General features: G+C 45.2%; 1 protein-coding gene across 1 annotated transcript in view; it reads left to right on the top strand.

Annotated features, from left to right (window-relative positions):
• Positions 1-4,302: 4,302 nt before the first annotated feature.
• LOC124020913 (formin-2-like) overlaps positions 4,303-11,467 on the top strand; it is a 54,347-nt gene continuing 47,182 nt past the window's right edge. The window contains exons 1-3 of the mRNA XM_046336227.1: positions 4,303-4,444; positions 7,368-7,459; positions 10,724-10,853. Coding sequence (XP_046192183.1) covers positions 7,386-7,459; positions 10,724-10,853 — 204 coding nt within the window. The 5' untranslated portion in view covers positions 4,303-4,444; positions 7,368-7,385. The remainder of the gene's footprint in view (positions 4,445-7,367; positions 7,460-10,723; positions 10,854-11,467) is intronic.

The following is an 11,467-nucleotide window of genomic DNA, read 5'->3' as shown; positions in this document are numbered from 1 at the left end:
ACACCTTTATATAACCAGGTAGGCCAGTTGAGAACACCTTTATATAACCAGGTAGGCCAGTTGAAAACACCTTTATATAACCAGGTAGGCCAGTTGAAAACACCTTTATATAACCAGGTAGGCCAGTTGAAAACACCTTTATATAACCAGGTAGGCCAGTTGAAAACACCTTTATATAACCAGGTAGGCCAGTTGAAAACACCTTTATATAACCAGGTAGGCCAGTTGAGAACACCTTTATTTAACCAGGGAGGCCAGTTGAGAACACCTTTATTTAACCAGGTAGGCTAGTTGAGAACACCTTTATTTAACCAGGGAGGCCAGTTGAGAACACCTTTATTTAACCAGGGAGGCCAGTTGAGAACACCTTTATTTAACCAGGTAGGCCAGTTGAAAACACCTTTATTTAACCAGGTAGGCCAGTTGAAAACAAGTTCTCATTTACATCGATCTAATGAAGAGGATCTTATGTACCTTGTTGGAGTTTTATTATTGTTGGTGGTCGGAGACACTTACAGTATATATTAAGATAATAGCTTTTCCTTCGAAAGGTTGTTTGGTAAATTGGCCTGATAATTTCCCCTCCGTAAAAAGGCGGTTGAGCTGAATTGGTGTCAGAGGTTCTCGTTAGCCGAGCAGACAGCCAGTCTCTCCTTGACAGCGATTCTCGATGTGGAGGAGTGATTTTTTTTTGTTGCCATGCAGCCAAATGTAGTTAATACTCTCCCCCCAGCCTCATCACACCCCCATTAAGCGTCTTAGTGGTGTCAGGCTTGGAGGGCTGGGGACCTTTTTATACGCCTGTGGGTGGTACTGAACTCTGTGGGAATAGGAAAAGAAATACTCAGCTCTGCTCTAAAGCTGGGAGCTTTGCACACGGTGGATTTGACCCCGTTTCAAGGTCGTGGAGGATTAATCCAGCTGCTGCATTATGAGCAGAGCCGTGCTCCCCTGTGTCCAGGCCGTGTCAGGAATGAGCTTATTTGGTGTCTGTGGTACAGACTTCTCCCCCCCCCCCTCTCTCCAAGTTCTCACAGCTCTCAGGGTGTCAGCTCCCAGCTTGCACTTCCCCCCCCTCTCTCCAAGTTCTCACAGCTCTCAGGGTGTCAGCTCCCAGCTTGCACTCCCCCCTCTCTCCAAGTTCTCACAGCTCTCAGGGTGTCAGCTCCCAGCTTGCACTTTCCCCCCCTCTCTCCAAGTTCTCACAGCTCTCAGGGTGTCAGCTCCCAGCTTGCACTTTCCTCTCCCCTCTCTCCAAGTTCTCACAGCTCTCAGGGTGTCAGCTCCCAGCTTGCACCCCCCTCTCTCCCAAGTTCTCACAGCTCTCAGGGTGTCAGCTCCCAGCTTGCACTTTCCTCTCCCCTCTCTCCAAGTTCTCACAGCTCTCAGGGTGTCAGCTCCCAGCTTGCACTTTCCTCTCCCCTCTCTCCAAGTTCTCACAGCTCTCAGGGTGTCAGCTCCCAGCTTGCACTTCCCCCCCTCTCTCCAAGTTCTCACAGCTCTCAGGGTGTCAGCTCCCAGCTTGCACTCCCCCCTCTCTCCAAGTTCTCACAGCTCTCAGGGTGTCAGCTCCCAGCTTGCACTCCCCCCTCTCTCCAAGTTCTCACAGCTCTCAGGGTGTCAGCTCCCAGCTTGCACTCCCCCCCTCTCTCCAAGTTCTCACAGCTCTCAGGGTGTCAGCTCCCAGCCTGCACTTTCCTCTCCCCTCTCTCCAAGTTCTCACAGCTCTCAGGGTGTCAGCTCCCAGCTTGCACCTGATCTCGATGCTCTGGCGTCTTGTTGGCGCCACTGCGTCACTGCGTCTCGGCCTTGCAGAGATATGTTTAAGGTTTAAGTCTTGTTGGCGCCAACACTTGTTTTGACCCCATCTCTCCCGTCAGACGAGGGCTGTAGTAAGGTCAGTGTCCCCCCCCCCATTACCAACCCCCACCAGCCTTCAGTCTTTAACCTTATGACCAGTGGTCAGAGGGTAAATGGGCAAGACAAGGATTTAAGTGCCTTTGAAGGGGGTATGGGTATGGTTGTGGTTTCCAGGTGCATCGGTTTGAGTGTATCAAGAACTGCAACGCTGCTGGGTTTTTCACACTCAACAGTTTCTCGTGTGTATCAAGCATGGTCCACCACCCAAAGGACATCCAGCCAACTTGACACAACTGTTGGGGAGGCATTAGAGTCGACATGGACCAGCATCCCCTGTGTCACTCTTTAAGACACCTTGTAGAGTCCATGACCAGACGAATCCAGGCTGTTCTGAGGGGGTGCAACTCAAATATTAGGAAAGTGTTCCTAAGGTTTTGTACCCTCAGCGTATGTCTATAAACACGTGTTTGTATGTGTACACACACACACACACACACACACACACACACACACACACACACACACACACACACAGATACAGTTGAAGTTGGAAGTTTAGCCAAATACATTTAAACTCAGTTTTTCACATTGGCACAGTTATTTTAAGAATGTGAAATGTCAGAATAATAGTAGAGTGATTTCTTTCATCACATTCCCAGTGGTTCAGAAGTTTACATACACTCAATTAGTATTTGGTAGCATTGCCTTTTTAAATGGTTTAACTTGGGTCAAACGTTTCAGGTAGCCTTCCACAAGCTTCCCACAATAAATTGGGTGAATTTTGGCCCATTCCTCATGACAGAGCTGGTGTCAGGTTTGTGGGCCTCCTTGCTCGCACACACTTTTTCAGTTCTGCCCACAGATTTTCTATGGGATTGAGGTCAGGGCTTTGTGATGGCCCCTCCAATACCTTGACTTTGTTGTCCTTAAGCCATTTTGCCACAACTTTGGAAGTATGCTTGGGGTCATTATCCATTTGGGACCAAGTTTAAACTTCCTGACTGATGTCTTGAGATGTTGCTTCAATATATCCACATACTTTTCCTAGCTCATGATGCCATCTATTTTGTCAAGTGCACCAGTCCCTCCTGCAGCAAAGCACCCCCACAACATGATGCTGCCACCCCCATGCTTCACTGTTGGGATGGTGTTCTTCGGCTTGCAAACCTCCCTATTTTTCCTCCTAATATAATGATGGTCATCATGGCCAAACAGTTCTATTTTTGTTTCATCAGCCCAGAGGACATTTCTCCAGAAAATTACGATCTTTGTCCCCATGTGCAGTTGCAAACCGTAGTCTGGCTTTTTTATGTTGGTTTTGGAGCAGTGCCCTCTTCCTTGCAGCGTGGCCTTTCATGTTATGTGGATATAGATACTTTGGTACCTGTTTCCTCCATCTTCACAAGGTCCTTTGCTGTTCTCGGATTGATTTGCACTTTTCGCACCAACGTATGTTCATCTCTAGGAGACAGAACGCGTCTCCTTCCTGAGCGGTATGACGGCTGCGTGGTCCCATGGTGTTTATACTTGCGTACTATTGTTTGTACAGATGAATGTGGTACCTTCAGGCGTTTGGAAATTGCTCCCAAGGATGAATCAGACTTGTGGAGGTCTACCATTTTTTTTCTGAAGTCTTGACTAATTTTTTTGATTTTCCCATGTTGTCAAGCAAAGAGGCACTGAGTTTGAAGGTAGGCCTTGAAATACATCCACAGGTACATCTACAATTGACTCAAATGATGCCAATAAGCCTATTAGAAGCTTCTAAAGCCATTGACATTTTCTGGAATTTTCCAAGCTTTTTTACAGTTAAATAATCTGACTGTAAACAATTGTTGGAAAAATGACTTGTGTCATGTCAAGTAGATGTCCTAACCGACTTGCTAAAACTTGCTAAAACTGAAATTTGTGGAGTGGTTGAAAAATAAAATAAGTTTTAATCACTCCAACCTAAGTGTATGTAAACTTCCGACTTCAACTGTGTGTGTGTATATATGTATATATATATATATATATATATATATATATATATATATATATATATATATATATAAACAACTCACTTTCTTCTCTCCCTTCCAGCCATCCTCAATAACCACTAACTGTGTTCTGTCCCTTCCTGCCATCCTCAATAACCACTAACTGTGTTCTGTCCCTTCCAGCCAGCCTCAATAACCACTAACTGTGTTCTGTCCCTTCCAGCCATCCTCAATAACCACTAACTGTGTTCTGTCCCTTCCAGCCATTCTCAATAACCACTAACTGTGTTCTGTCCCTTCCAGCCAGCCTCAATAACCACTAACTGTGTTCTGTCCCTTCCAGCCAGCCTCAATAAACACTAACTGTGTTATGTCCCTTCCAGCCATCCTCAATAACCACTAACTGTGTTCTGTCCCTTCCAGCCATCCTCAATAACCACTAACTGTGTTCTCTCCCTTCCAGCCATCCTCAATAACCACTAACTGTGTTCTGTCCCTTCCAGCCATCCTCAATAACCACTAACTGTGTTCTGTCCCTTCCAGCCATCCTGAACCTGGACAATACTGTGGTGGATCTGGAGACTCTACAAGCCCTCTATGAAAACGTAAGGCTCTGATCTCTCATCCCCAGTCCAAAGGAAGGTGTGTCTTTGGCCAGGATTCAAACACATGCAAATAAATGAGCATCACACTGTGTTGGTTTGAATCATGGCCTTAGTCTTATTGTTGGCTGTCAATGTATCCAGGCTATGATGGACTCCCTTAGTTCTGACCACTACATGTCACTATGTATCCAGGCTGATGGACTCCCCTTAGTTCTGACCACTACATGTCACTATGTATCCAGGCTGATGGACTGTCCCAGTTCTGACCCCTTAGTTCTGACCACTACATGTCACTATGTATCCAGGCTGATGGACTCCCCTGAGTTCTGACCACTACATGTCACTATGTATCCAGGCTGATGGACTCCCCTTAGTTCTGACCACTACATGTCACTATGTATCCAGGCTGATGGACTCCCCTTAGTTCTGACCACTACATGTCACTATGTATCCAGGCTGATGGACTCCCCTTAGTTCTGACCACTACATGTCACTATGTATCCAGGCTGATGGACTCCCCTTAGTTCTGACCACTACATGTCACTATGTATCCAGGCTGATGGACTCCCCTTAGTTCTGACCACTACATGTCACTATGTATCCAGGCTGATGGACTCCCCTTAGTTCTGACCACTACATGTCACTATGTATCCAGGCTATGATGGGCTCCCCTTAGTTCTGACCACTACATGTCACTATGTATCCAGGCTATGATGGACTCCCCTTAGTTCTGACCACTACATGTCACTATGTATCCAGGCTGATTTTCACTCCCCTTAGTTCTGACCACTACATGTCACTATGTATCCAGGCTGATGGACTCCCCTTAGTTCTGACCACTACATGTCACTATGTATCCAGGCTGATGGACTCCCCTTAGTTCTGACCACTACATGTCACTATGTATCCAGGCTGATGGACTCCCCTTAGTTCTGACCACTACATGTCACTATGTATCCAGGCTGATGGACTCCCCTTAGTTCTGGCCTTGTTATTTTTTATATTCTTTATTTATTTCACCTTTATTTAACCAGGTAGGCTAGTTGAGAACACCTTTATTTAACCAGGTAGGCCAGTTGAGAACACCTTTATTTAACCAGGTAGGCCAGTTGAGAACACCTTTATTTAACCAGGTAGGCCAGTTGAGAACACCTTTATTTAACCAGGTAGGCCAGTTGAGAACACCTTTATTTAAACAGGTAGGCCAGTTGAGAACACCTTTATTTAACCAGGTAGGCCAATTGAGAACACCTTTATTTAACCAGGTAGGCCAGTTGAGAACACCTTTATTTAACCAGGTAGGCCAGTTGAGAACACCTTTATTTAACCAGGTAGGCCAGTTGAGAACACCTTTATTTAAACAGGTAGGCCAGTTGAGAACACCTTTATTTAACCAGGTAGGCCAGTTGAGAACACCTTTATTTAACCAGGTAGGCCAGTTGAGAACACCTTTATTTAACCAGGTAGGCCAGTTGAGAACACCTTTATTTAACCAGGTAGGCCAGTTGAGAACACCTTTATTTAACCAGGTAGGCCAGTTGAGAACACCTTTATTTAACCAGGTAGGCCAGTTGAGAACACCTTTATTTAACCAGGTAGGCCAGTTGAGAACACCTTTATTTAACCAGGTAGGCCAGTTGAGAACACCTTTATTTAACCAGGTAGGCCAGTTGAGAACACCTTTATTTAACCAGGTAGGCCAGTTGAGAACACCTTTATTTAACCAGGTAGGCCAGTTGAGAACACCTTTATTTAACCAGGTAGGCCAGTTGAGAACACCTTTATTTAACCAGGTAGGCCAGTTGAGAACACCTTTATTTAACCAGGTAGGCCAGTTGAGAACACCTTTATTTAACCAGGTAGGCCAGTTGAGAACACCTTTATTTAACCAGGTAGGCCAGTTGAGAACACCTTTATTTAACCAGGTAGGCCAGTTGAGAACACCTTTATTTAACCAGGTAGGCCAGTTGAGAACACCTTTATTTAACCAGGTAGGCCAGTTGAGAACACCTTTATTTAACCAGGTAGGCCAGTTGAGAACACCTTTATTTAACCAGGTAGGCCAGTTGAGAACACCTTTATTTAACCAGGTAGGCCAGTTGAGAACACCTTTATTTAACCAGGTAGGCCAGTTGAGAACACCTTTATTTAACCAGGTAGGCCAGTTGAGAACACCTTTATTTAACCAGGTAGGCCAGTTGAGAACACCTTTATTTAACCAGGTAGGCCAGTTGAGAACACCTTTATTTAACCAGGTAGGCCAGTTGAGAACACCTTTATTTAACCAGGTAGGCCAGTTGAGAACAAGTTCTCATTTACAACTGCTACCTGGCCAAGATAAAGTAAAGCAGTGCGACAGAAACAACAACACAGAGTTACACAGGGAATAAACAAACATACAGTCAATAATACAGTATAAACAAGTCTATATACAATGTGAGAAAATGAGGTGAGAAGGGAGGTAAAGGCAAAAAAGGCCATGGTGGCAAAGTAAATACAATATAGCAAGTAAAACACTGGAATGGGTGATGTGCAGAAGATGAATGTGCAAGTAGAGATACTGGGGTGCGAAGGAGCAAGATAAATAAATAAATACTATATGGGGATGAGGTAGGTAGATAGATGGGCTGTTTACAGATGGGCTATGTACAGGTGCTGTGATCTGTGAGCTGCTCTGATGGCTGGTGCTTAAAGATAGTGAGGGAGATATGGGTCTCCAGCTTCACTGATTTTTGCAGTTCGTTCCAGTCATTGGTTTGAGAGTAGTAGTGGTGAAATACTATTGAAATACTACTACTGTACTACACTACTACTGCCTGCAGTACAGTACACTATTAAACTACTACTGTACTACTGTCTGTAGTACTTCTGCCGTTGTCATGTAGTACAGTACTTTGATCATGTTGTCCTGTTGTCTTTTCAGAGAGCACAACAGGATGAGATGGAGAAAATCGATAAGCACATCAAGTCATCTAAAGACAAGGACAACGCCAAACCACTGGACAAACCTGAGCAGTAGGTGTTCTGGAGAATCGGTTCAATTATTCAAACAACCAGTTCAAAAAGTAGAGAGACTTAAAACCCGTCCTCCAATATCTTGTCTCCTCTATTCCAGGTTCCTGTTACATCATGAAGTGGTATCCTCAAACCCATCCTCCGATCTCTTCTCTATTCCAGGTTCCTATTCCAGTTACATTATGAAGTGGTATCCTCAAACCCATCCTCTGATCTCTTGTCTCTATTCCAGTTACATTATGAAGTGGTATCCTCTAACCCATCCTCTGATCTCTTGTCTCTATTCCAGTTACATTATGAAGTGGTAGCCTCTAACCCATCCTCCGATCTCTTCTCTATTCCAGTTACATTATGAAGTGGTATCCTCAAACCCATCCTCCGATCTCTTCTCTATTCCAGGTTCCTATTCCAGTTACATTATGAAGTGGTATCCTCAAACCCATCCTCCGATCTCTTCTCTATTCCAGGTTCCTATTCCAGTTACATTATGAAGTGGTATCCTCAAACCCATCCTCTGATCTCTTGTCTCTATTCCAGTTACATTATGAAGTGGTATCCTCTAACCCATCCTCTGATCTCTTGTCTCTATTCCAGTTACATTATGAAGTGGTAGCCTCTAACCCATCCTCCGATCTCTTCTCTATTCCAGTTACATTATGAAGTGGTATCCTCTAACCCACCCTCCGATCTCTTGTCTCTATTCCAGTTACATCATGAAGTGGTATCCTCAAACCCATCCTCTGATCTCTTGTCTCTATTCCAGTTACATTATGAAGTGGTATCCTCAAACCCATCCTCCGATGTCTTGTCTCTATTCCAGTTACATTATGAAGTGGTATCCTCAAACCCATCCTCTGATCTCTTCTCTATTCCAGTTACATTATGAAGTGGTAGCCTCTAACCCGTCCTCCGATCTCTTGTCTCTATTCCAGTTACATTATGAAGTGGTATCCTCAAACCCATCCTCTGATCTCTTCTCTATTCCAGTTACATTATGAAGTGGTAGCCTCTAACCCATCCTCCGATGTCTTGTCTCTATTCCAGTTACATTATGAAGTGGTAGCCTCTAACCCATCCTCCGATCTCTTCTCTATTCCAGGTTCCAGTTACATTATGAAGTGGTAGCCTCTAACCCATCCTCCGATGTCTTGTCTCTATTCCAGTTACATTATGAAGTGGTAGCCTCTAACCCATCCTCCGATCTCTTGTCTCTATTCCAGTTACATTATGAAGTGGTAGCCTCTAACCCATCCTCCGATGTCTTGTCTCTATTCCAGTTACATTATGAAGTGGTAGCCTCTAACCCATCCTCTGATCTCTTCTCTATTCCAGTTACATTATGAAGTGGTAGCCTCTAACCCATCCTCCGATCTCTTCTCTATTCCAGGTTCCAGTTACATCATGAAGTGGTAGCCTCTAACCCATCCTCCGATGTCTTGTCTCTATTCCAGTTACATTATGAAGTGGTATCCTCTAACCCATCCTCCGATCTCTTGTCTCTATTCCAGTTACATCATGAAGTGGTAGCCTCTAACCCATCCTCTGATGTCTTGCCTCTATTCCAGTTACATTATGAAGTGGTATCCTCTAACCCATCCTCCGATCTCTTGTCTCTATTCCAGTTACATTATGAAGTGGTAGCCTCTAACCCATCCTCCGATCTCTTCTCTATTCCAGGTTCCAGTTACATCATGAAGTGGTAGCCTCTAACCCATCCTCCGATGTCTTGTCTCTATTCCAGTTACATTATGAAGTGGTATCCTCTAACCCATCCTCCGATCTCTTGTCTCTATTCCAGTTACATCATGAAGTGGTAGCCTCAAACCCATCCTCTGATCTCTTCTCTATTCCAGTTACATTATGAAGTGGTATCCTCAAACCCGTCCTCCGATCTCTTGTCTCTATTCCAGGTTCCTATTCCAGTTACATTATGAAGTGGTATCCTCTAACCCATCCTCCGATCTCTTGTCTCTATTCCAGTTACATCATGAAGTGGTAGCTTCAAACCCATCCTCCGATCTCTTCTCTATTCCAGGTTCCTATTCCAGTTACATTATGAAGTGGTAGCCTCTAACCCATCCTCCGATGTCTTGTCTCTATTCCAGTTACATTATGAAGTGGTATCCTCTAACCCATCCTCCGATCTCTTGTCTCTATTCCAGTTACATCATGAAGTGGTAGCCTCTAACCCATCCTCTGATCTCTTCTCTATTCCAGTTACATTATGAAGTGGTATCCTCAAACCCATCCTCCGATCTCTTGTCTCTATTCCAGTTACATTATGAAGTGGTATCCTCAAACCCGTCCTCCGATCTCTTGTCTCTATTCCAGTTACATCATGAAGTGGTAGCTTCAAACCCATCCTCCGATCTCTTCTCTATTCCAGTTACATTATGAAGTGGTATCCTCAAACCCATCCTCCGATCTCTTCTCTATTCCAGGTTCCTATTCCAGTTACATTATGAAGTGGTATCCTCAAACCCGTCCTCCGATCTCTTGTCTCTATTCCAGGTTCCTATTCCAGTTACATTATGAAGTGGTATCCTCTAACCCACCCTCCGATCTCTTGTCTCTATTCCAGTTACATCATGAAGTGGTATCCTCAAACCCATCCTCTGATCTCTTGTCTCTATTCCAGTTACATTATGAAGTGGTATCCTCAAACCCATCCTCCGATGTCTTGTCTCTATTCCAGTTACATTATGAAGTGGTATCCTCAAACCCATCCTCTGATCTCTTCTCTATTCCAGTTACATTATGAAGTGGTAGCCTCTAACCCGTCCTCCGATCTCTTGTCTCTATTCCAGTTACATTATGAAGTGGTATCCTCAAACCCATCCTCTGATCTCTTCTCTATTCCAGTTACATTATGAAGTGGTAGCCTCTAACCCATCCTCCGATGTCTTGTCTCTATTCCAGTTACATTATGAAGTGGTAGCCTCTAACCCATCCTCCGATCTCTTCTCTATTCCAGGTTCCAGTTACATTATGAAGTGGTAGCCTCTAACCCATCCTCCGATGTCTTGTCTCTATTCCAGTTACATTATGAAGTGGTAGCCTCTAACCCATCCTCCGATCTCTTGTCTCTATTCCAGTTACATTATGAAGTGGTAGCCTCTAACCCATCCTCCGATGTCTTGTCTCTATTCCAGTTACATTATGAAGTGGTAGCCTCTAACCCATCCTCCGATCTCTTCTCTATTCCAGTTACATTATGAAGTGGTAGCCTCAAACCCATCCTCCGATCTCTTGTCTCTATTCCAGGTTTCTGTTCCAGTTACATCAGATCCCCAACTTCTCAGGCCGGGTGTTCTGTATCCTGTTTCAGTCCACCTTCTCTGAATGGCTCTCCTCTATCCTGCGCAAACTGGACATCCTGCAGAGAGTGTGCACGGTGAGTCTGTGTGACTGCGGAGAGTGTGCACGGTGAGTCTGTGTGACTGCGGAGAGTGTGCACGGTGAGTCTGTGTGACTGCAGAGAGTGTGCACGGTGAGTCTGTGTGACTGCAGAGAGTGTGCACGGTGAGTCTGTGTGACTGCGGAGAGTGTGCACGGTGAGTCTGTGTGACTGCGGAGAGTGGAGAGTGTGCACGGTGAGTCTGTGTGACTGCGGAGAGTGTGCACGGTGAGTCTGTGTGACTGCGGAGAGTGTGCACGGTGAGTCTGTGTGACTGCGGAGAGTGTGCACGGTGAGTCTGTGTGACTGCGGAGAGTGTGCACGGTGAGTCTGTGTGACTGCGGAGAGTGTGCACGGTGAGTCTGTGTGACTGCGGAGAGTGTGCACGGTGAGTCTGTGTGACTGCGGAGAGTGTGCACGGTGAGTCTGTGTGACCCTGCTGGTCATTTATGAACATTTGAACATCTTGGTCATGTTCTGTTATAATCTCCACCCGGCACAGCCAGAAGAGGACTGGCCACCCCTCATAGCCTGGTTCCTCTCTAGGTTTCTTCCTAGGTTTTGGCCTTTCTAGGGAGTTTCTCCTAGCCACCGTGCTTCTACACCTGCAT

This window comes from Oncorhynchus gorbuscha, unplaced genomic scaffold (genome assembly GCF_021184085.1).
Source record: "Oncorhynchus gorbuscha isolate QuinsamMale2020 ecotype Even-year unplaced genomic scaffold, OgorEven_v1.0 Un_scaffold_982, whole genome shotgun sequence".
NCBI classification, from domain to species: domain Eukaryota; kingdom Metazoa; phylum Chordata; class Actinopteri; order Salmoniformes; family Salmonidae; genus Oncorhynchus; species Oncorhynchus gorbuscha.
Note: the sequence above shows the minus strand (reverse complement) of the source record. Positions and strands in the feature narration are given on the sequence as shown.